The following is a 26,085-nucleotide window of genomic DNA, read 5'->3' on the forward strand; positions in this document are numbered from 1 at the left end:
GACAAACGACACAATATTTTCTTTTATAATTTTGTAAGTGACATTTCATTAATTCTGTTGTATTTGATTCACTAGAAGTGAATCCAGTCCACACTCAAGGGAAGGTGATTATACAAAGGTATGAATGCCAGGCTATAGGGCTCATTGAGGTCCATCACAGAGGCTGCCTCCCTTAGTCAGGCCATTCTTCTCTTGTCTGAAGATCTTTTCTGACCTCAGGAAAAGAGGGGTTGCTTATCTGAGTCTTTCCCAATAATTATTCTATTCTTAGCACCTAAGCTTTAATCCATGATAGCATATCTAGGGTCATTTAGTATTGAATTATGTAATGTTCTGCATCCTGACCCTATTAAAGTTGTAGGAAAGCATACACTACAGTCTTTTATCAGGATAAATACAGAGCTTAAATGAGATATAGGATACCAGTATAGCAAATATGTTCTCAATTATTTGAATAAATAATGTATAAAATTTACTCAAAGCGTAGTTTTCAGTTAAATGCTATATTAAAACCTCAACATGTAAATATACAATGTGCCATGTATAATAAGGATTCAAAAATGTTTGTTAAATACACTTGCTTATATATTTCTGTGAATGAATTAATTTAGTGATTTAGAATTCCTGTACCTATGGTGGAATAAAATTGTTATCAGTTAGATTTTGCCATCTTAAAGTTCTAAATAAAAGCAAAAATAATAATATATTGATGTTCGTAGGAATTTCTTTATTATCAGAGTTGGAGAGATTAAAAGAATACTTTTTTAAAAACTTATTTATGTATTTATCTTTGGCTTCGTTGCTGCGCGCAGCTTTCGCTAGTTGTAGCAAGCGGGGGCTAATCTTTGTTGTGGTGCATGGGCTTCTGATTTGTGGTGGCTTCTCTTGTTGCAGAGCACAGGCTCTAAGCGCATGGGCTTCAGTAGTTGTGGCTCGTCGGCTTAGTAGTTGTGGCTCACGGGCTCTAGAGCGCAGGCTCAGTAGTTGTGGCACATGGGCTTAGTTGCTCCTTGGCATGTGGGGTCTTCCCGGACCAGGGCTCGAACCCATGTCCCCTGCACTGGCAGGCGGATTCTTAACCACTGTGCCACCAGGGAAGTCCCTAAAAGAATACTTGATGCAGTCTTTAGAAGTTTATTTTGAATTTGAAAATAAAAGTTAATAAAACAATTTATCAACTTAGTGATTTGGGAGGCTGGCTGAGAAGTTAGTTCCATGTATCACTGTTTATATCAAATTAATTCCAGATAAAGATTTAAACGTAAAAAAAGACAAATATAAAATTACATGAAGAAAGTATATGTGAATGTTTGTATACTCTGAAGAGGTGAAAATCTTTCTGACATGACATCAAACCCATCAAACCCAGAAGCTATAATAGAAGAATTTGACTATACTGAAATTAAATATTTCTGTATGGTGAAAAGTAGGCAAAAAACATCTCCATAAAGTCAGAAGCCATTATGGGAAAAAAAAAATTTACCATGTATAACAGGAAATGTTCTAATTCCTCTAACTGAAAAAGAGCTTTTATGTGGTTCAGTAAAAAAAAAAAAAATGATACTTGTATAGGCAGGCAATTCAAAGATAAGTATATATAATTAATACATAGTTAAAAAGGCAAAACATGGATAAAAAGTTACTGCATATATTAAAATGATGCTACATATATTTAAAAGGTATCACGTATACTAAAAGTCATTTATAGGGGCTTCCCTGGTAGCACAGTGGTTAAGAATCCACCTGCCAATGCAGGGAACACGGGTTCCAGGGAACACGGGTTCGAGCCCTGGGCTGGGAAGATCCCACATGCCGCGGAGCAACTAAGCCCACGTGCCACAACTACTGAGCCTGCACTCTAGAGGCCGCGAGTCACAACTACTGAGCCCGTGTGCCACAACTAATGAAGCCTGCACGCCTAGAGCCTGTGCTCTGCAACAAGAGAAGCCACCGCAATAAGGAGGCCGCACACCGCAACGAAGAGTAGCCCCTGCTTGCTGCAACTAGAGGAAGTCCGCGTGCAGCAACAAAGACCCAATGCAGCCAAAAATAAATAAGTAAATAAATTTATTTTTTAAAAAGTCATTTATATATTAAAATGGTGATACCAAGTGAAAATACCTGTATAAAAATGTATCAATTTGGGGGAAGTATAGTTGCTTTACCATATTATATTAGTTTCAGGTGTACAGCATAGTGATTCAGTATTTTTACAGATTATACTCCATTAAAAGCTATTACAAGATAATGGCTTTAATTCCCTGTGCTATACAATATATTCTTGTTGCTTATCTATTTTATACATAGTAGTTTGTATCTCAATTCCATACCCCTTTCTTACCTCTCTCTCTCCCCTCTCCTCACCGGTAACCACTAAGATACCAGTTTTTTAAATGCAAAAAAAAATGTTTGCTTACTTCTAAGAATGACAAACATTTAGAAGACTGATGACACCCATTCTTGGAAAGGTATTGGGGTAATAGTTATCTTGCTGATAGCAGTGAAACTTGGTAAAAACCTTTTAGAGCTTTATTGTAGTGACATGGAAAGATGCTTAAATATAAAGAGGAGGAAAAAGAAAGTTCAAAACATAGGATGTACACTGAAAAAAATATGTGAGACCTTAGCTAACAGTTAACATTGATTTTCTCTGAATGGGGGGGGTAAATATTTTATGTTACCTATTGCTACAATTTATAATTAAAATATATTACCTTTGTAATTAGATAAAAAGTAATATTTTTAAAAGGCAACTTTACCATTTCTTTTTACAGGAGACTACATGCTTGATACAAAGCCAAAAGAAATTTCAGAAATTCAACGTTTAAACTATGAGCAGGTAATAGATACAATTTTTGTTATATTAAGATAGTTAATTTTTACTTACAGATATATTCATTGGTCTCTATCAGTGGCTTTTCTTTTTTTTTAATTTTTTAATTTTATTTATTTTTTTATACAGCAGGTTCTTATTAGTTATCTATTCTATACATATTAGTGTATATATGTCAATCCCAATCTCCCAATTCATCACACCACCCCCACCACCACCCCCACCACTTTCCCCCCTTGGTGTCCATACGTTTGTTCTCTACATCTGTGTCTCTATTTCTGCCTTGTAAACCAGTTCATCTGTACCATTTTTATAGGTTCCACATATATGCATTAATATACGATATTTGTTTTTCTCTTTCCGACTTACTTCACTCTGTATGACAATCTCTAGATCCATCCACGTCTCTACAAATGACCCAATTTTGTTCCTTTTTATGGCTGAGTAATATTCCATTGTATATATATACAACACATCTTCTTTATCCATTTGTCTGTTGATGGGCATTTAGGTTGCTTCCATGACCTGGCTATTGTAAATAGTGCTGCAATGAACATTGGGGTGCATGTGTCTTTTGAATTATGGTTTTCTCTGGGTATATGCCCAGGAGTGGGATTGCTGGGTCATATGGTAATTCTATTTTTAGTTTTTTAAGGAACCTCCGTACTGTTCTCCAAAGGGGCTGTATCAATTTACATTCCCACCAACAGTATAAGAGGGTTCCCTTTTCTCCACACCCTCTCCAGCATTTGTTGTTTGTAGATTTTCTGTTGATGTCCATTCTAATTGGTGTGAGGTGATACCTCATTGTAGTTTTAATTTGCATTTCTCTAATAATTAGTGATGTTGGGCAGCTTTTTATGTGCTTCTTGGCCATCTGTATGTCTTCTTTGGAGAAATGTCTATTTAGGTCTCTGCCCATTTTTTGATTGGGTTGTTTGTTTTTTTAATATTGAGCTACATGAGCTGTTTATATATTTTGGAGATTAATCCTTTGTCCGTTGATTCGTTTGCAAATATTTTCTCCCGTGCTGAAGGTTGTCTTTTTGTCTTGTTTGTGGTTTGCTTTGCTTTACAAAGCTCTTAAGTCTTATTAGGTCCCATTTGTTTATTTTTATTACCATTACTCTAGGAGGTGGATCAAAAAAGATCTTGCTGTGATTTATGTCAAAGAGTGTTCTTCCTATGTTTTCCTCTAAGACTTTTATAGTGTCTGGCCTTACATTTAGGTCTTTAATCCATTTTGAGTTTATTTTTGTGTATGGTGTTAGGGAGTGTTCTAATTTCATTCTTTTACATGTAGCTGTCCAGTTTTCCCAACACCACTTATTGAAGAGACTGTCTTTTCTCCATTGTACATCCTGGCTTGCTTTGTCATAGATTAGTTGACCATAGGTACGTGGGTTTATCTTTGGGCTTTCTATCCTGTTCCATTGATCTGTATTTCTGTTTTTGTGCCCATACTATATTGTCTTGATTATTGTAGCTTTGTAGTATAGTCTGAATTCAGGGATTCTGATTCCTCCAGCTCCACTTTTTTCCCTCAAGACTGCTTTGGCTATTTGGGGTCTTTTGTGTCTCCATACAAATTTTAAGACTTTTTGTTCTAGTTCTGTAAAAAATGCCATTGGTGATTCGATAGGGATTGCATTGAATCTGTAGATTGCTTTGGGTAGTATAGTTATTTTAACAGTATTGATTCTTCCAGTCCAAGAACATGGTATATCTCTCCATCTGTTTGTGTCATCTTTTTAAAAAAAATTTTTTTTTATATATCAGGTTCTTATTGGTTATCCATTTTATACATATTAGTGTATATATGTCAATCCCAGCTGCTTTTGCTGCATCCCATAGGTTTTGGATCATCATGTTTTCATTGTAATTTGTCTGTAGATATTTTTTGATTTCCTCTTTAATTTCTTCAGTGATCTCTTAGTTATTTAGTAACGTATTGTTTACCCTCCATGCGTTTGTGTTTTTTATGGTTTCTTTTGCTGTAATTGATTTCTAATCTCATAGCGTTGTGGTCGGAAAAGATGCTTGATATGATTTCAATTTTCTTAAATTTACCAAGGCTTGATTTGTGACCCACAATGTGATCAATCCTGGAGAATGTTCCATGTGCACTTGAGAAGAAAGTGTAATCTGCTATTTTTGGAAGGAATGTCCTATAAATATCAATTAAATCTATATGGTCCATTGTGTCATTTAAAGCTTGTGTTTCCTTATTAATTTTCTGTTGGGATGATCTGTCCATTGGTGTAAGTGAGGTGTTAAAAGTCCCCCACTATTACTGTGTTACTGTCAATTTCCTCTTTTATAGCTGTTAGTTGCCTTACGTATTGAGGTGCTCCTGTGTTGGGTGCATATATATTTACAATTGTTATAGCTTCTTCTCGGATTGATCCCTTGATCATTATGTAGTATCCTTCCTTGTCTCTTATAACATTCTTTATTTTAAAGTCTATTTTATCTGATATAAGTATTGCTACTCCAGCTTTCTTTTTATTTCCATTTGCATGGAATATCTTTTTCCATCCCCTCACTTTCAGTCTGTATGTGTCCCTAGGTCTGAAGTGGGTCTCTTGTAGACAGCATATATATGGGTCTTGTTTTTGTATACATTCAGCGAGCCTGTGTCTTTTGGTTGGAGCATTTAATCCATTCATGTTTAAGGTAATTATTGATATCTGTGCTCCTTTACCATTTTCTTAATTGTTTTGGGTTTGTTTTTGTAGGTCCTTTTCTTCTCTTGTGTTTCCCACTTAGAGAAGTTCCTTTAGCATTTGTTGTAGAGCTGGTTTGGTGGTGCTGGATTCTCCTAGCTTTTGCTTGTCTGTAAAGCTTTTGATTTCTCCACTGATTCTGGATGTGATCCTTGGCAAATAGAATAATCTTGGTTGTATGTTCTTCCCTTTCACCACTTTAAATATATTGTGCCACTCCCTTCTGGCTTGTGGAGTTTCTGCTGAGAAATCAGCTGTTAACCTTATGGGAGTTCCCTTGTATGTTATTTGTCCTTTTTCCCTCGTTGCTTTCAGTAATTTTTCTTTGTCTTTAATTTTTGTCAATTTGATTACTGTGTGTGTCGGCGGGTTTCTCCTTGGGTTTATCCTGCCTGGGACTGTCTGCACTTCCTGTACTTGGATGGCTATTTCCTTTCCCATGTTAGGGAAGTTTTTGACTATAATCTCTTCACATATTTTCTTGGGTCCTTTCTCTCTCTCTTCTCCTTCTGGGACCCCTATAATGCAAATGTTGTTGCATTCAGTGTTGTCCCAGAGGTCCCTTAGGCTGTCTTCATTTCTTTTCATTCTTTTTTGTTTATTCTGTTCCACGGCAGTGAATTCCACCATTCTGTCTTCCAGATCACTTATCCGTTCTTCTGCCTCAGTTATTCTGCTATTGATTCCTTCTAGTGTATTTTTCGTTTCAGTTATTGTATTGTTCATCTCTGTTTGTTCTTTAATTCTTCTAGGCTTTTGTTAAACATTTCTTGCATCTTCTTGATCTTTGCCTCCATTCTTTTCCCGAGGTCCTGGATCATCTTCATTATCATTATTCTGAATTCTTTTTCTGGAAGGTTGCCTTTCTCCACTTCATTTAGTTGTTTTTCTGGGGTTTTATCTTGTTCCTTCATCTGGTACAAAGTCCTCTGTCTTTTCATTTTGTCTATCTTTCTGTGAATGTGTTTTTTGTTCCACAGGCTGCAGGATTGTAGTTCTTCTTGCTTCTGCTGTCTGCCCTCTGGTGGATGAGGCTATCTAAGAGGCTTGTGCAAGCTTCCTGATGGGAGGGACTGGTGGTGGGTAGAGCTGGGTGTTGCTCTGGTGGGCAGAGCTCAGTAAAACTTTAATCCACTTGTTTGCTGATGGGTTGGGCTGGGTTCCCTCCCTGTTGATTGTTTGGCCTGAGGCGACCCAGCACTGGAGCCTACCCGGCTCTTTGGTGGGGCTAATGGCAGACTATGGGAGGGCTCACGCCAAGGAGTACTTCCCAGAACTTCTGCTTCCAGTGTCCCTGTCCCCACAGTAAGCGACATCCACCCCCTGCCTCTGCAGAAGACCCTCCAACACTAGCAGGTAGGTCTGGTTCAGTCTCCCCTGGGGTCACTGCTCCTTCCCTTGGGTCCCGATATGCGCACTACTTTGTGTGTGCCCTCCAAGAGTGGAGTCTCTGTTTCCCCTGTCCTGTCAAAGTCCTGCAATCAAATCCCGCTAGCCTTCAAAGCCTGATTCTCTAGGAATTCCTCCTCCTGTTGCTGGACCCCCAGGTTGGGAAGCCTGACGTGGGGCTCAGAATCTTCACTGCAGTGGGTGGACTTCTGTGATATAAGTGTTCTCCAGTTTGTGAGTCACCCACCCAGCAGTTATGGGATTTGATTTTATTGTCATTGTACCCCTCCTACCATCTCATTGTGGCTTTTCCTTTGTCTTTGGATGTGGGGATCTTTTTTGGTGAGTTCCAGTGTCTTCCTGTCCATGATTGTTCAGCAGTTGGTTGTGATTCCGGTGCTCTCGCAAGAGGGAGTCTCAGTGGATTTTTGGGCATATTCTTTGTTTTCTCTTTTTACACCCTTTTAAAAATGTAAAAACCATTCTTAGCTCACAGCCTTATTTGACCCACAGGCCGTACTTTGCTGATCTGTCTTTTATGTGAATCTATATGCAATGTAGAATGAAACATAGGTATCATTCTACACACCTATGTAGAATGATAACTTGGTATTTTCCTTGAAAAAATTGACTTTCAAGTGAATTTGTTATTGATTTATCTTTCCTCATTTGTGTACATTTTACAATTAAATTATATGTAGGAAACAGTTCAGCAGAAGATTTCTGGGGTATGTCATTAGGACTAAATCTGCTGTTTCATAGTTTCAATGTGTCTACGTTGCTTGGCACGTTCTTTAGAGATACTATTCTGTAATATAGGAGGGGACCACTGGGCTCAAAATTATTGGAGCTGTAAGAAAGCAAGCATAGCTTCATTTTCTTCAGTATTCTTCCTTTGTTTGACAATGGAAGGCAAGAAGAAATCAGGTTCTTACAGTGGAAGAAGTATCAGGCAGGGAAGAAACAGATATCATTGGAACCTTTATGTTTACTTTCAAAGTAACCCTTACTACATACTTTCACCAGTATCCAAATGGCAAAAAGAAAACAAAATTCATTTTGGTATTGCAAAATTTCTTGAATTTGAATGTTCAAATAATCTAGTCCTAATGAAATGGAAAAGCCAGTATGTTGCATTGCATCACTGTGTAAGGTAGGAAATCCATAGCTAAAGCCAAATAGGTATGCTAAATCATTTAAATTCTATTGGAATTTGTAGCTTAAAGCAAGGATTTCTAAACATTTCTCACAATGGAAACTTCTTTTCAAATGAAATCTTAGGCTAACCTTCAATATATAAAACCAGTAAATATTTTATAGGTATAAAGTGTTATGGTTAAATTTATATCATTTATTTATCAAATTTGTATCATTTCTTATTGAAATCAGCAAGGCTATTATGATTAATACAAAAACTTGAAATTAGAAATTATGGATCACAGTTGCAGTTTCACATTAACCTCAAAATTCATTTTACTTCTGTTGCACAGTCTTGAGAAAATCTTTTTTATTTATTCATTTTTAAACATCTTTATTTGAAGTATAATTGCTTTACGATGTTGTGTTAGTCTCTGCTGTATAACAAAGTGAATCAGCTATATGTATACACATATCCCCATGTCTCCTCCCTCTTGCGTCTCCCTCCCACCCTCCCTGTCCCACCCCTCTAGGTGGTCACAAAGCACCAAGCTGATCTCCCTGTGCTATGCAGCTGCTTCCCACTAGCTATCTATTTTACATTTGGTAGTGTATATATGTCCATACCACTCTCTTACTTCGTCCCAGCTTACCCTTCCCCCTCCCCATGTCCTCAAGTCCATTCTCTATGTCTGCCTCTTTATTCCTGTCCTGCTCCTAGGTTCATGAGAACCATTTTTTTTTTATTCCATATGTATGTGTTAGCATACGGTATTTGTTTTTTGAGAAAATCTTGAGTGATGAGTATTTGCAAATGATATCAGCACTTTGTTTCAAGTCTGTTTTGCAGTCTCAGGATATGTTTCCATTAAGGTGATCTAGACTCTTGAAAAATGATTGGAAGTAAAGTTTTGCTTCAAAGTTGAAACAGACACTAACAACCACTTGCATTTCTTATAAACATGTTAGACAGAAAGTACCCTGCATTTAAAATAAGTTCTAAAACTATTTATAAGGTATTGTGATTGCATTACCATTAGTTTTGAGAATAGTGTGTACCAAGCTGATAAGACTGAGTCTAAGCTGGTGCTTAATGTTCCACAGGTGTGATGTAACAATGTTCTTTTTGTATAGTTTTGTGTGAGCAGAAATGTTTAAGCCTAAATTTTAGAAAGACCAATGCAGAGCTGCAGTCTTCCTAATTAAAAACCCTTTTACCAAAAAAAAAAAAAAAAACCCTTTTACCAGAAATCATAATATAAACAAAGAGTGTATTTCTTTCAGTTTTGCTTAATGATGACAACACAAGAAAATACTCTGTGTGTGTGTTTATGACAGGTTTTTATATGACTGCAAATATATTTTTAAAATATATCTTATATTTAACTTTAAAATTTCACCACGTTAACAGTACCTTTAAGAAAAATTCTAAGAAACAGTTGAACTACTGGCTTAAAGGAGTAGTAATCCTTTCTTGTAAGCACCCATTTGGATTCAAGAACAAGATGGCAAAATACTCTTTTTAACTCTTTGTTTATAAATTTGTTTATTTTTATCAGTTTTATTTATGGATATTATTAATTGTATTAACTTAGTTATTTTAACATTTTATAATCTATTAAAAATGTAGAAGATACATAAAGGTATAAGCTTGAGTCCAGGAGCTGTTAGAAATTATACTTCCCCCGAAGGAAACTGGATGTCTGGCAACTAAGAATTTAACAAATAGCAGAAAAAAATCAGTAGTATCAGTGGTAGAACTATAATCCTACAGTGGCTCATTATTGTTACTATTTTCTCACATTCATCATTGTTATGGCTTTAGGAAAAGTTTTAAAACACTGAAAGGAAAAAAATGTGAGCTGATTGTTTTCAAGGGTTCAACTTTTAGGAAGACTGAGAAAATATATTGTTTTGGGGGAATATAGTTATTAGAGGTGAAACTGACAAAATCCAAAGAGTATATAACAGTGTTATCCTGTTATAAATTCTTCATTCATAAATTTAAAATATTTGAATAATTTGTTTTCAGTCTGTATAGTCTCTTAGCATGGAATTTTATAAGTTAATTGGTAAAACAGAACTTTGTTATTATGACCTAAATTTGTCCATCTGAGATTTCAGTGAGAGTCCCTAATTTTAATATAAAAGGATTTAATTTCATGTTCACCCTTTCTACTATAAGCCCTCCAGTAGGCTATAGTCTGCTCCTGTTTTATATCTTTAGTGTGTAGCACAGTGTCTGATTAACAGTAGGGATTCAATAAAATTTTATCAAATTTTATATATTGGTTTTTATTTGTTCCATCAAATATACCCTCTAAATTACGTCCATATTGAATATATTAAAACGTTTAGAAAAACATGTTTTAATATAGTCTTCATTACACACTTATATGACCGTGTTTATTGAGAAAACTGTTGTGGACAGAACGACTCTTTAATTTGACCAACAAGTCTTTGTGATCCAGCCTTTATCTCAGACTTCATCTCCCACCATTTACATTGATACATAATTATTACCCAAAGTCCATAGTTTACATTAGGGTTCACTCTTGGTGTTTATACTTTCTTTGGGTTTTGAGAAATGTATAGTGACATGTATCCACCTTTATAGTATCCTACAGAATAGTTTTCACTGCTGTAAAAGTCCTCAGTGCTCTGCCAGTACATCCCTCCCTCCTCCTAACCCCTGGCAACCACTGATCTTTTTACTGTCTCCATCGTTTTGCCTTTTCCCACTGTGTCATTTGGAATCATACAATATATTTCAGATTGGCTTCTTTCACTTAGTAATGTACATGTAAATTTTCTCCATGTCTGTTCATGGCTTGATAGCTCATTTCTTTTTCTTTCTTTTTTTTAAAATTGTGGTTAAAAAACATAATATAAAATTTACTCTCTTAACCATCTTTAAGTGTATAGTTTTGTCGTGTTAACTGTATTTATATTCTTGTATAACATCTCTAGGACATTTTCATCTTGTAAAACTAAAATTCTATACTCATTGAACAACTCTCCAGATCTCCCTCCCTCCAGCTCCTGACAACTACCATTCTACTTTCTATTTCCATGATTTTGACTACTCTAGATATCTCACATAAGTGGAGTCATACAGTATTTGTTCTTTTGCAGCAGCTTATTTCACTCAGCATAATGTCCTCAAGTTTCATCCATGTTGTAGCATGTAATAGTATTTCCTTCTTTATTTTTTTAAGGCTGAATAATATTCCATTGTATATGTATACTATGTTCCCTTTATCCATTTATCTGTTAATGGACATTTGAGCTGCTTCCACCTCTTGGCTGTTGTGAATAATGCTGCAATGAATATGGGTGTACACATATCTCTTCAAGACGATGCTTTAAATTCTTTCAATTCTTTTAGGAATATACCTAGAAGTGGAAGAGGCCTTCCTCTTTGACTAGAAATTTTGTCTTTGGACTTCCTGGTCTAAAAATAGGCCCCTCACCCCTCTCACTCTGTACATCCTTATCCTGTTCAATTTTTCTTACTAATACTTGACTTTATAATTTACGTATTTGTCTCTCATAGTAGAATGTTAGTTCCATGAGATTAGGAACTTTGTTTTATCCACTCTTTTATCATTAGAACTCATACTAGTGCCTGGCACATAGTAGGTACTTAATAATAAAAATTGAAGGAATGAATAAATTGGATAAAATGGAAAATTTGTAGTAAATGTGCCTGCATTTAAATATCTTTTTGTTGTTGTTTGATTTTCCTTATTTTTTCTCTTCCCCTTTCTATTTTCAGAATATGAGTGATGCTATGGCAGTGCTGCACAAACTACAGACAGGCTTGGATGTAAATGTAAAATTCACTGGTGTTCGAGTGTTTGAATATACACCAGAATGCATAGTATTTGATCTTCTTGATATTCCTTTGTACCATGGATGGCTAGTGGACCCTCAGGTAAGTAGAAAATCTTAAATTATATGAACACAAATATAGTAAAAATCTATTAATTTGGCAAATTAATCTAGATTTATATTTTCTGATACTTATATTTTTGTGCTTTTACATGAAATTAGCCACATTGTGAGGTTAAGAGCACAGTCCTCCAGACTGCTAAATCTGCCCAAGACTTCTGACTATAATTTCATGGAGTTAGAGGCCAACTGCAAAGCTGAGTCCACATCCTCATCAACACTTGTTATTGTCTATCTTTTTGATTACAGCCATCCTAGTAGGTGTAAGGTTGTATCTCATTGTGGATTGTTTGCATTTCTCTAATGACTAATGATGTTGATCATCTTTTCATGTGCTTATGAGCCATTTGTATATCTTCTTTAGAGAAATATCTGCAGATCTCTTGCCCATTTTTAATTGGGCTATTTGACTTTTTGTTACTGGGTTCTAAGAGTTCTTTGTATACTTACATAAAGTATGTAAGTATAGAGTATATAGTTTTAGTGCTTAATTTAGGAGTATGATCCATTTTGAGTTGATTTGTATATATGGTTTGGGGAAGGGATCCAACGTTATTCTTCTGCATGTGGATATTCAGTTGTACCAGCCCCATTTGTTGAAAAGGTTATTCTTCCCCCCAGTGAATTGTCTTGGCAGTCAGAGTGATCTTTGTGAAATAAACCCTCCCCTTTATCCCTGCGCCCTACCCTTTTCCTTAAAAGCCTCCAGTGTAACTAAAATAAGATACAAAATCTTTTTTTTTTTTTTTTTTACTTTTTATTGGTGTATAGTTGATTTACAATGTTGTGTTGGTTTCAGGTGTAAAGCAAGGTGAATCAGTTATACGTGTACATATATCCACTCTTTTTTAGATTCTTCTCCCATATAGGCCATTAGAGAGTACTGAGTAGAGTTCCCTGTGCTATACAGTAGGTTCTTATTAGTTATCTATTTTATATATAGTAGTGTGTATATGTCAATCCCAGTCTCCCAATTTAACCCTCCCCCCACTTTGCCCCCTGGTAACCATAAGTCTGTTTTCTCCATCTGTGACTCTATTTCTGTTTATTTTAAATTTTATTATTTATTTATTTTTGGCTGTGTTGGGTCTTCATTGCTGTGTGTGGCCTTTCTCTAGTTGTGGCAAGTGGGGGCTACTCTCTGTTCCCACACGCGGGCTTCTCATTGCAGTGGCTTCTCTTGTTGCGGAGCACGGGCTGTAGAAGTGCAGGCTTCAGTAGCACGCAGGCCCTAGAGCACGCAGGCTTCAGTAGTTGCGGCGCATGGGCTCCGTAGTTGTGGCTTGCAGGCTCCAGAACACAGGCTCAGTAGTTGTGGCGCACGGGCTTAGTTGCTCCACGGCATGTGGGGTCTTCCCAGATCAGGGCTCGAACCCGTGTCCCCTGCATTGGCAGGCGAATTCTTAACCACCGCACTACCAGGGAAGTCCTTTATTTCTATTTTGTAAATAAGTGCATTTGTAACATTTTTTTAGATACTACATATAAGTGACATCATATGATATATGTCTTTATCTGACTTACTTTAGTCAATATGACAATCTCTGGGTCCATCCATGTTGCTGCAAATGGCATTATTCTGTTCTTTAAAATAAGATACAAAATATTAGAGTTTTTTTTTTTTAAAGAAGATGTTGGGGGTAGGAGTTTATTAATTAATTAATTTATTTTTGCTGTGTTGGGTCTTCGTTTCTGTGCGAGGGCTTTCTCTAGTTGTAGCAAGCGGGGGCCACTCTTCATCGCGGTGTGCGGGCCTCTCACTATCGCGGCCTCTCTTGTTGCGGAGCACAGGCTCCAGACGCGCAGGCTCAGTAGCTGTGGCTCATGGGCCTAGTTGCTCTGTGGCATGTGGGATCCTCCCAGACCAGGGCTCGAACCCGTGTCCCCGCATTAGCAGGCAGATTCTCAACCACTGCGCCACCAGGGAAGCCCCTTTATTAGAGTTTTTATGATATACTGCGTGATCTAGACTCTGCCTCCTGTCAAACTTCACCTCATAATTCTCCCACCTTTTTACTACCCTCCAACAACACCAGCTGCCTTTCTATTTTTCAGACATACCAAGCTCATTTCTACCTCGGGTTTTTGTACTAGCTGATTGCCCACTGTGGAGCACTGTTTTATTACCCTAACACATTGTTCTCCCAGATCTCCCCATTTCTACTTCCTCATTATTCAGGTCTTAGATCAGATTATCACCTTGTTAGAGAGGCCTTCCCTTGTTGAAATGAGTCACCCTCTTTTCCCCCAGTCATTATCTAGAATTATTATTTATTTATTTACTTGATTGACTCTCATCTCCCAGTAGAGTGTATGTTTTTGGTTTTTTTAATTGATTAATTAATTTCATTTATTATTATTATTTTTTTGGCTGCGTTGCGTCTTCATTGCTGTGCATGGTCTTTCTCTAGTTGCAGCGAGCAGGGGCTACTCTTCGTTGCGGTGCGCAGACTTCTCATTGTGGTGGCTTCTCTTGTTGCAGAGCATGGGCTCTAGGCATGCGGGCTTCAGTAGTTGTGGCATGCCGGCTCAGTAGTTGTGGCTCATGGGCTCTAGAGCGCAGGCTTAGTAGTTGTGGCGCACGGGCTTAGCTGCTCTGCAGCATGTGGGATCTTCTCGGACCAGGGATCGAAACCGTGTCCCCTGCACTGGCAGGCGGATTCTTAACCACTGCGCCACCAGGGAAGTCTGAGTGTATGTTTTATAAGAGCTGGGCTCTTATTTCTCATTGTTAAGAACAGTGCCTGGAACATAGTAGGTTCTCAATAGATATTAACTGATGGAATGAAACATGCATGCATGCATTATGTATAGGGGAGGAGAGATCATAATAGCAAGGATTTGGTAGTGTTTCTTCATCCCTGTCCTTTGGTAGAAGTAACTGGTATTCTGGGCGGTGAAAGGGTGGCTTACTGTAAGCAGGGCATCTGTATTTTTTTTGGCACTCTGTCTCTGAGAACATCACTGAAAAGTCTAAACATGTCCAGCATCTGAAACCTCCAAGGTGCGTCATGTTGGATCCTGGCAGATGGCAATGCCAGGTAGCCTAGATTCTTGAGGAGGATGAACTTATGACCTAAGGAACTTAAGCCTGAGTTTTTAAAAACTGGACTCAGATCATCCCTCTGACTGTATGTGTAGCTACATATTGCCTGGCAAACAGTTGAATTCATATGCTTAAAGAAAAAAAGGTACTCTAATATAGGACAGAAAATTTTCATCAGACTTTTCTGGTCTACACAGTGGTTTTCAAACTCTTCGGCCTGAGAGCTGTGCTTTTTATCTATTTTACTTACTTGTTTTGTGACAGAAGGATTCTGATGCTGAGAAAGAAAAAAGAACAAGGCAAAATTTGAAATCCATAGGTCTCTATGAAATATCTCTTAGAACTGGCTAGTTCTTTGTATTATGATTATGTGTACTGCAAATAATTATCTTGCAAATAAATGTCAGTCATTTTCTGGATGGTGGGCCGGCACCATAGTTCAGCCACGGGAAGGTGTTTCTCCATTATTAATTGATAATTAACTCTTTAAGAGCAGCATTGGGGTCTTCCCTGGTGGCGCAGTGGTTAAGAATCCGCCTGCCAATGCAGGGGACATGGGTTCAAGCCTCGGTCCAGGAAGATCCCACATGCGGCGGAGCAACTAAGCTCACGAGCCCCAACTACTGAAGCCGCATGCCTAGAGCCTGTGCTCTGCAACGAGAGAAGCCACTGAAATGAGAAGCCCAGGTACCACAACAAAGAGTAGCCCCCACTTGCCACAACTAGAGAAAGCCCATGTGCAGCAACAAAGACCCAACTCAGTCTAAAATAAACTAATAATTTTTTTTAAAGATCTTTTTTTTTTAAATTAATTAATTTATGGCTGTGTTGGGTCTTCGTTTCTGTGCAAGGGCTTTCTCTAGTTGTGGGAAGCGGGGGCCACTCTTCATCGCGGTGCACGGGCCTCTCACTATCGTGGCCTCTCTTGTTGCGGAGCACAGGCTCCAGACGCGCAGGCTCAGTAATTGTGGCTCACGGGCCCAGTTGCTCCGTGGCATGTGGGATCTTCCTAGACCAGGGCTTGAACCCGTGTCCCCTGCATTGGCAGGCAGATTCTCAACCACTGCGCCACCAGGGAAGCCCCTCAACAAATTTTTAAGGATTTAAAATATATGAAGTACAGAATAGTCTCTGACCACAATGCAATTAAACTAGAAATCAGCAGAAAAAACAGTAGAGACTGTCTGGATCAAAAAATCGTAATGAAACTTAAAGTATATTTTAAACTACACAACAACTAAATATCAAAACTTGTGAGATTTAGCTGAAACAGTTTTTTTTTTTTAGCTAAAACAGTTTTTAAAGGGGTTTTTAAAGCCCTAAAATCGAATATTAAGGAATAATGAAACTGAAAATTAATGAACTTTATATCTATCTTAAGAGCAAAAGTATTAAAATAGAAAGAAAATATATAATAAAGAAGATTAACATAGCTAAAATTCTTCAAAAAGGACTTGAAGAGACACTTCACAAAAATGGATACCCAAATGACCAGTGAACGTATGAACTAGTCGTCAGGGAAATGCAAATTAAAACCTAAATGAGATACGACTACACACCCATCAGAATGGCTGACATTTAGAAGTCTGACAATACTAAATATTGGAGAAGATATGCAGTATAGAGAATTTTCATTCCATGCTAATGATAATGTAAATTGACTACCTCCTTTGGAAAGCAGTTTGGAGTTATCTAGTAAAGTTGAGGATAAGACTCAAGAATTTGACAAGGCAAATTCCTTAGAGAAACTAGATTTGTGAAACAGGATAAATGTACAGGAACGTTCATAGCAGTATTATTTGTCATCGCCCCAAACTGAAAACAACTTGAATAGCCATCAAAAGACGAATGAATAAATGTATGATAGTATATTCATACTATGGAATGCTATAGTACAATGGAAACAAAGAACAGCTGCATACCACTGCATACAACTACCTAGTATGTTATATTTTTGCTTATTTGGTTTATTGTTTGTCCTTTCTCTAGAATATAAACTTTATGAAAGCATAGACCATCTATTTTATTCACTGCTGAGTCTTCAGTTTCTCTAACAGCACCTGGTGCATAGTAGTGCATAAAAGGCATCCAAATGAATTAATTGAATGAAATATTAATGTAGAGATCCTGCCTATGAAATTTGAAATCTTTGTATTTTTCATTGCTAGTCTATAGTAGTACAACTGATTTTTATATATTGATCATGTATTTATTATTCTAGGTGTATTTTTGTGGATTCCTTAGGATTGAAAATTCAGTTCTTTGGAAAGACAATGAAGTTGAGTCACTAAAGAAAATTGCTGTAATCAGTAAAGGTGTTACAAAAAATAATGAAACTTTAAAGCGATTGTGCTCTCAAACTGCTTCTTAAGGGTCTAAGTTTTCATTTTAAATAAATGAAAACTGAAAGGCATATTCTTTTGTGTCATTTACCTAGAATCATAGCCAAAAGATCCACTTTCAAAGAAACGGCCTTATTTGGCTTCGTATCAGAAGGTTGACAAGTGAATACATTTGTGTGTTTTAAGCTAACATGAACTGTTTAAGATATGTATGTAACATTTTCCACAGTTTCCTGCTTTAATTTATTCAATTAACTGATCTTCAGCCAACCGTCAGTCCCACTTGGATGGTTAAGAGGCTTTTACCATCCTTGAATTTTGCAGGAACAACAAAAAATTATAACCTAGAGAAGTTGTTCTTAAATTTTGCTAGGCAGCAGTGGAATGAAAACTTAGGCACTTGAGAAACAACTTGAGTTTTGAATTCTTTTAGCTTTTTAAAAAGCTCCCAGTTTGAAAACCACTGTCCTTACTATTGTGCAGATCTGTCAATTCTTGTGGTATTCAGAGTAGATATTCATGAAGATCATTTGGATGTGGAAAAAAAACATGGCCTCTCTTATTTTTTATTTCATTGTATTAATTTGTGTTAATTAATATATTAATAAAGTACATGTAAATAATTTACAAATAAATATATTTTAGGGATGGGAGGGCAATCAAAGTAAGTTTAGACAGCAGATATCTATTTTGCTTCAATAGTAAAAGCAAAGTATATGGAAGGAGAGTAGAGATGCCCAATTTTATTTTCTTATACCTTAAAACTTTGAATTTATTTTTCTACTGTACCTTTACAGACAAAGATCAAATAAGAATCATGAGGCAAATATTTTCTCTTATTAATATATATTAACTTTTGTTTAGGGAAATAACATTAGTTATGTCTGCTCATATCTCCACTATGCTAGAAACTAAGTAACAAATAAAATGGGAAACCCTGTTTATGCCATAAATTAACATCTTTTAGATTTGCCTTGCTTTACAATCTTTTTTATAAATTTTTAAAATTTTTATTTTATTTATTTTTGGCTGTGTTGAGCTTTCTCTAGTTGGGGTGAGCGGGGGGCTACTCTTTGTTGCGGTGCATGGGCTTCTCATTGCAGTGGCTTCCCTTGTTGCAGAGCATGGGCTCTAGGCCAGCGGGCTCAGTAGTTGTGGCTCGAGGGCTCTAGAGCGCAGACTGAGTAGCTGTGGCGCACAGACTTAGTTGCTCCACCGCATGTGGGATCTTCCTGGACCAAGGCTCGAACCCGTGTCCCCTGCATTGGCAGGTGGATTCTTAACCACTGCGCTACCAGGGAAGCCCGCCTTGCTTTACAATCTTAAGAAATAAAATTGCATATACTAATTCCATTTTATTAGTTATTGCATAATTGAAATATGGCTAAGCAATATTGTTCATAATATGTTATTGTGAACCATAAACAAAACTGGAAACTGTTGGGTGTTAATTTTAGTGCTGATTTTCTTTTTTCATAAGTAATACTTTTATATTTAGTATTATATTAGAATAAAACCCTCAAGAGTTATATGGGTTTCTTTGTTATTGTTTTTAATTTTATCATGATTAGTGAGACAGTCATTTGTTTTGTAGATTGATGACATTGTAAAAGCTGTTGGTAACTGCAGCTACAACCAGCTAGTGGAGAAGATCATCTCTTGTAAGCAGTCAGACAACAGTGAGCTGGTTAGTGAAGGTGGGTGAGTGTTGCTATTATCTGACTTATTCTTGGCAAAGTAACTTGTCTTAAAATTTAATGTCTTCTAAATGTCTTAAATACAACTTCTAAAAAATAAAAGTGATTCTACCTATGAGAATTAAAAGAAGTAATTATTCATAGAGGTACCAGTGAAAGGTTTTTCCTAGAACCCTTTTTATTTGTTTTGTAAAATCACTCCTGGATTCTAATAAAAGTCTTTGGAATCACTTGCTATCTTTGATATAATCAGTTACCCAGGGGTTACTGATAATTACTCTTTTAAAAAAGGGTTATTACTTGGGAGTACTGAGGGAACTTTATAATTCATCTTGAACACTTCTGTTGACTGAGATGTATATTATGGTACTCAAGTGTTCATTTTAGTAGAGCTCTACCTTATATTTCAGTACAATATAGTATATTAAAGCTCTATTCTGGATCAGAGTACACCTTTGATCATCAGTTTCCCTAATCCTTAGCTAAAATTAAAAATTGCTAAATTCATCAGCATAGAAGTGTTTTTTGTGTGTTTGTTTGTTTGTTTTTTAAGCTGTGTTCCAGTCAGTGAAGGGAAGAGCAGATTTGAAACCAGAGTGCTATCAGGAACCATAGCATTTGGGTATAACTTCACCATCACCCACTTCACTTTTTCATAAATATACACAAATACTGAGACTGCTGTTCTCCTCAGTTTGAAGTGTTAACAAAAGAAAGAGAAATCGTGAGAAGCAGACACACAGTTCTTTCACATGAGGTATAATAAAAATTTATTATCGTCACTACATTTTAAAAAATTAAAACCAAGTGACTACAAGAGTACCTAAGAACATATAAAAGAAGATGTGTATGTGAATCTCATACTATATTGATTAATAAGAACCCAACTAATTACACTACTCAATTATCCAGAAGTTTAACATGTTTATGCAAGAGGCCAGTAGCAGGAAAATACACAGTGTGTTAGTTGAGGCTCATCTAGTCTTTTACTTGCAGTAAACACACAGATATTCAGCAATATTGATCATTGATTTGTGTGACGCCTCTTTCACTACAACCTAAGGCAGCAAAGTTTAAATTTTAGGGGAGAGAGGAGCAACAAAAGTTGTTACAAAAAATGTTTTCCCTCAGTTGACAAAATTCCACTCACTAGAACTTTCCATTCTTTATCCAAGCTCTCATTACTGTAAATATTCTTAGAAAGCAGGCTATAAAGAAAGTATCCATCTGTGGATTTCTACTTTCTCAGTAACTTTCAGTATGCTATTCAATAGTAATTGAGAGAACAGTAGGGTCCAGAAAGTGTTAACAGATGGAATGATAGCCAATAAGTGATATTTGGATGAATATATTTATAAGGTAAGAAGCTATGGGAAACACTAATGTTGACAGCATTTTCACCAAGCTAGGCTGCAATGTAACAGGGGTAGGACTTATTACACTAGCAGAATGAACAACAACCAAAAAACAGTCCCTTCATCACTTCTCCTTTCTCTCAACGTGATTTTACAACTATTATTATTATTTCTCTGGTATTGAATCCCTGGGATAATAAAAAACTGTAGCTAATTTGTATAGAATTGATAACTTGAGAAGAATATCTTGGTAAAAGCAAGTAGGAATCTTCCTCTTTAGTGGTATAGAATTTTCAGGTAATATATATCAGAGCTGATTAAATCCTTGATATATAAATTTCATAATGGTGAAATTCTGCTTATCATATTTCCATACATAGTGAAGGAAAAATTATATATGAAATTCAGTACAATTAAAAAGCTAAACTCGTTTTTTGTTTATAAGAAATTACAAATATGTAGTCTGCTTGAAATAAGTATTCAATCCCAATGGCTACTTGTATAAGGCACTATGAAATCATTAAGGAAATAAAAGGCCACAATGGACATTTTTTCTTTTTTTTTTTTTTTTAAACATCTTTATTGGGGTATAATTGCTTTACAATGGTGTGTTAGTTTCTGCTTTATAACAAAGTGAATCAGTTATACATATACATATGTTCCCATATCTCCATTTTTTCTTATATAATATAGCAATTAGCTTTTTTTTCCATTTTCTTCATCATATTTTCTTGGGTATATTGTTCAACCAAAGTAGTCTGCTTTCTTTTTCTGTTTAGCCTACAACTGTAACTTTCCTCCTGAATCATAAAATATCCCAAAGTGGTTTATTTCTAATCTTTCTTTATTAAAAACTATTAAACTTTGGTCTGAGATGATTTTTTAAAAATTCAAATATTTCATCTCCATAAGGTGCAGAATACAAGAAATATGTTTACTATCATTCTTTTTTGATGAAAAAGAAATATTATTTAGTTAATAGTCAAATAGAATTAGATATTCTTTCAACTTCTTTCAGAGAACATTTATTTTTTTCTGGTGGCAATACCTTGTAAGTAAAAGTACAGAAGTTTTACATGTACATAGAATATTTATTACTTGCTACCTCTTTTGGATATTAATACTTTTTTGAATCAAGTTATAACGATGGGTTGTGGCATGGCAGCAGAAATCAACAAGGAAAAAAATAGCACAGTACCAGTTTCCAGACTTCATGCTAACTGGTCATTTAATTCCAGAAGATCTCTCAGGAATAATTTCTTCTTTAACAATTGTTTCTAGGTAAAAAAAAATATGCTTAAGGAAATTATTCCAGCATATTCACTTATTCGAGCTCACTTACTGAGCTTTTATTATGTGCCATAAACGCTGAAGATTATAGTTTGAGTTCATATTATTTTTGATTAAATAATATTGATTTCCTTTTCTCTTTATTTTGGAAAAACTCAAACCCATAAAATTGGAATAGCACAATGAATATATGTATCTATATACATATTTGTACATATATATGTTTCATCTAAATTCACCAATTATTAGCATATTGAATTTTTACTTTCTGTATTCATACACACACACAATTTTTTTCCTAAATCGTGACAATTAATTGCAAATATTATAGCACTTTATCCATTAACTCTCCAATATTTGTCTCCTAAGAACAAAGAATTTTCCTATGTAATCACAATGCAGTTACCTCAGGAAATTTAACATTGATACAATACTATTATCTAATATACTGTTTATATTCAGAATTCCCCAGTTGTCCCAGTAATGCCCCTTATAGCTTTTAAGTTTTTTCAGTGTAAGTTTCAATCAAGTATCATTTAATTATCATATCAATTTAGTCTCCTGTAATCTAGAACAGAAGATCCCTATCCTTTTTTCTTTTCTTTTCTTTTCTTTTCGGTCTTTTGTGGTATTTACTTTTCTTTATAGTCCAGGCTGGTTGTTTTATAGAATAGTCCTCAATCTGGATTCATCTGATTGTTTCCTCATTAGTAGATTTGGGTTATATATTTTCCTTGGGAATACTACATAGGCGACATTGTGTCTTTCCTAGTGCATCAAATCAGGTGGCACGTGATGTCTGATTATCCCATTGTTGGTGATGTTCAAATAGGATTAAGGTGATATTTACCAGATTTTTTGTTGTTGGAAAGATGCCCTTTGCCATTTGTAATTAATAAGTAATCTCTGATATTATGTTTTGAAACTCCATAATTTGTTTAGTTATGAAAAGTTGAAACTAGATTAGGCTTTTGAATATGCCACTAAAATCACACAGGTGTCACTGTTTACAAGTTGGTAGAAGAATTAGGAAACATTTTTCTCTCTAAGTCTAAATTAGTCTATGCTCTATGGTCTGGGGAGAAATAGAGTTCAGTTTGCATTTATGATAATCAGCACTACATTTTATAAATTAATACCGGTTAAGTTCCAGTCTTCACTTTGCCATAACTAGTTTTATGTCCTTGAGCAAGTCACTTATTCTCTCTGAATCCATGTCCTGTTCTCTAGAAACAAGCAGCTGAGAAAGACTTCTAGTATTAAATTTTTGAATTTCATACATGAAAGTAACATTGTGCTATATCTCCACTGAATTTTTGTATCTTTTTGAAAGGGTTTTGTAGAGAGTATGTTGTATGAATGAGGTATGGGAGGGACATTTAGAAACATCTTTCTGAAGGAAGTGTTTAGTTACATGGATATTATAGACAGCAGTGGTACTTCTCAGCACAGGCATAACGCTTACTTTTTAAATGCTATATAAGAGAAAATGCTTTAGTATATAACTAATACATTCTACTCAATAACTTAGCATTTAGCAAAGTAATGATAATAATTGAGGAGGGGTCTTATTTCTAAATGTATAAAGCCAGGAAGTTGCAAATGAGCTATAAATTTCCTTTGGCTGTGGCCTTCTGTATAACTTTTTGTACTTCCCATCCTACATTACCAATTCCTTGGAATAGTGTGATATATTGGTAACTTTTTACAACCACTTTGCAGCTTGAAGTGCTATGGCTTGACACTAAAAGTGAGGGAGTGGAATAAATCTATATCAGGCAGCTGCCTCTGGCCCTACCAAGTTTCTACCAAGTTTATTTTCAAATTTTTGTTGAGTCATCAGTTTATTAACACAGATTCATCTTTACTCCCTATATCTGCACCTCCCTGCTCACTTACAAAACTTTTTAGAGCATTCTCCTCCCCTCTATTCCTTTTTAAAGAAAGGGAGCAAAAGGAGGAAGGAAGAGGAAGAATGAAAGAAATATAGGCTTTTAAAATATTTATACAACTGATTCTCATTATTACTGATAGTTATGTTCCATAAAGTTGCTGTGAACACTGAATTAGTGAATACCAAACCACTGCTCATAGGGGAAACACAACATTAGGTTCCTGTGAGCCTCTGGTCACAAGATTTTCATCAACTTATCAATACATAACCTTGTTTTTCGTGTGTTTCTGTTGAGAGACACCTTATTTTTTTTTTAACATCTTTATTGGAGTATAATTGCTTTACAATGGTGTGTTAGTTTCTGCTTTATAACAAAGTGAGTCAGCTATACATATACATATACATATATCCACATATCTTCTGCTATCCTCCCTGTCCCACCCCTAGGTGGTCACAAAGCACGGAGTTGATCTCCCTGTGCTATGCGGCTGCTTCCCACTAGCTATCTGTTTTACATTTGGTAGTATATATAAGTCCATGCCACTTAGAGACACCTTGTTTAATATATATTATTGATTCAGTAACATTAAACTCATATCCAACAGCTTCATGCCCGGCAGAAGCTGCAAAAATATGCATTGTCTCTATAAGGCACATCACAACCTTTGTGTGCTTAGGAACACTAGCTTCAGCATTATGCTTGGGGGCCATTTTACACAGTAAAAATCACTCCAAAGAAGCACAGAAATTTCACAAAATGTGATAAATATGGCATTATATAGAATGTGAAAATCACATTTGTTCACAGTATGAGAGCTGAAACAAGAAGGTGACACACTGTTGCCTATTTTGACTTCAGTGGGGAATGTGTGTGTTGGGTGACTCAATTTTTTTGCTGCTTTGCACATATTCAGGAATGACCCTGAAAGTGCAACAAGTATTGATTTTTGGAGTTATAAATTTTAGATAGTAGGCAAATTAGCGTATATGAACCCGTGTGAATAATGAGGATCAACTGTATGTATAGCTTTTAAATTAAACCCCAGAAGGTTTCTTTATATTTCATTATGTTTGAAAACAGAAGAGATGATTTCTATTTCTGAACTTGGTATATCTACATAATGAGTAGCATATGTTGGAGGAGATTAGGATAAAAATGTTATCAGTTACCCCACTGTTTTCTGTTCAGTCTTATGCCTACTTTTAGTTTTAAGGCAAGAATTGAGCAGTTTGTGAACTGAAAATTATCTGGGATCTTTGTCAAAATCTTAAGCAACTCAATTTCTTGAGGCTACTTTTAATTTCTAAACACCTATCCATTGGGGAAGTAGTTGTTGACTTTTGCTAACCCTTACCTTCTTATTGTTTTTTTGGGTTTTAGTTTTATTGTGTGTGTTTCTTCTATTGCAAGGCGCATGAAATCCTTTGCGGAAGAAGGTGTGGTATAAGTAAATACATTTATTGATAAAAAGAATTTCAGATAACTGTTTCTTTAGCCTGGAAATGTCTATAGACACATCTTCCATCGCAGAATTAGAAAAAAAATCTCCAATTTAGGCAATTTAGGGCCATCATGTTATAGTAGGAGGAGTCTTATTTTGATTGGCCTTTCTTCATAATTGGAACACAATGTAAATAGAAAAACTTTAAAATTTTGAAATTATTCTTCCATCTAATATTATGCATTGGTTCCTAGGCTTTGTAGCTGAGCAGTTTCTAAATAACACAGCCACTCAACTGACATACCATGGATTATGTGAACTAACTTCAACGGTTCAGGAAGGAGAACTTTGTGTGTTCTTTCGGAATAATCATTTTAGCACCATGACCAAATACAAGGTATGATATAGAAATAGCTACTGTTATTCTAAACTAAAGGAGCTTGATTTAGAGATGTCTTATGATCTGCTTCAAAATAAAAAATTTTAGCGTAATATTCTTTAACCATCAAATTATGAAGGTAATAATTAATTCTTTAGGGTGGAATGGATTAGCAATTTGTTACTTAAAATCAATTTTTTTTTTTTAGGTCTCAACTCCATTTTCAGAGATTACTGCATTAAAATGTATTTATTATTTTCTTTCTAAGGAAAAAAAAGATAAGCCCTAATGTTAGAACTAGGATGACTGCTAATGATGGATGTTTACATTTGAGGGCTAAAGGAGTTTAGAGAAAGAATCAAGATTTGTCTTTATGATAGTGTTTCTATTATTAAGTTATCAGTGTGACTTTAAATTCTTTTTATCATGTCACTTATGGCTTTGCCAAAAAAATCTTACTGATTCATCCCTCTTGTTATCTCTTCAATGCTTCCATTTTTACAGCTGCCACCTAATACAGGAGTTTATCAACTTATCTCTAGACTTTTGTGGCAGAATACTCCTCTGATCAGGTCAATAATATTGCAAAAATGTTAGTAGC

The 26,085-nt window shown here is 35.6% G+C and overlaps 1 protein-coding gene across 10 annotated transcripts in view; it reads left to right on the forward strand.

Annotated features, from left to right (window-relative positions):
- MINDY2 (MINDY lysine 48 deubiquitinase 2) overlaps positions 1–26,085 on the forward strand; it is a 114,430-nt gene that overhangs the window by 22,700 nt on the left and 65,645 nt on the right. For all 10 annotated transcript variants that reach the window (XR_010945970.1, XR_010945971.1, XR_010945947.1 and 7 more), the window contains exons 3-6: positions 2,775–2,839; positions 11,864–12,022; positions 19,022–19,124; positions 25,360–25,502. Coding sequence is in view for 2 of the 10 variants with exons in the window: in XM_067748393.1 (XP_067604494.1) it covers positions 2,775–2,839; positions 11,864–12,022; positions 19,022–19,124; positions 25,360–25,502 (470 nt within the window). In the remaining 8 variants the exon portion in view is untranslated. The remainder of the gene's footprint in view (positions 1–2,774; positions 2,840–11,863; positions 12,023–19,021; positions 19,125–25,359; positions 25,503–26,085) is intronic.

This window comes from Pseudorca crassidens, chromosome 1 (assembly GCF_039906515.1).
Source record: "Pseudorca crassidens isolate mPseCra1 chromosome 1, mPseCra1.hap1, whole genome shotgun sequence".
Lineage (NCBI taxonomy): Eukaryota > Metazoa > Chordata > Mammalia > Artiodactyla > Delphinidae > Pseudorca > Pseudorca crassidens.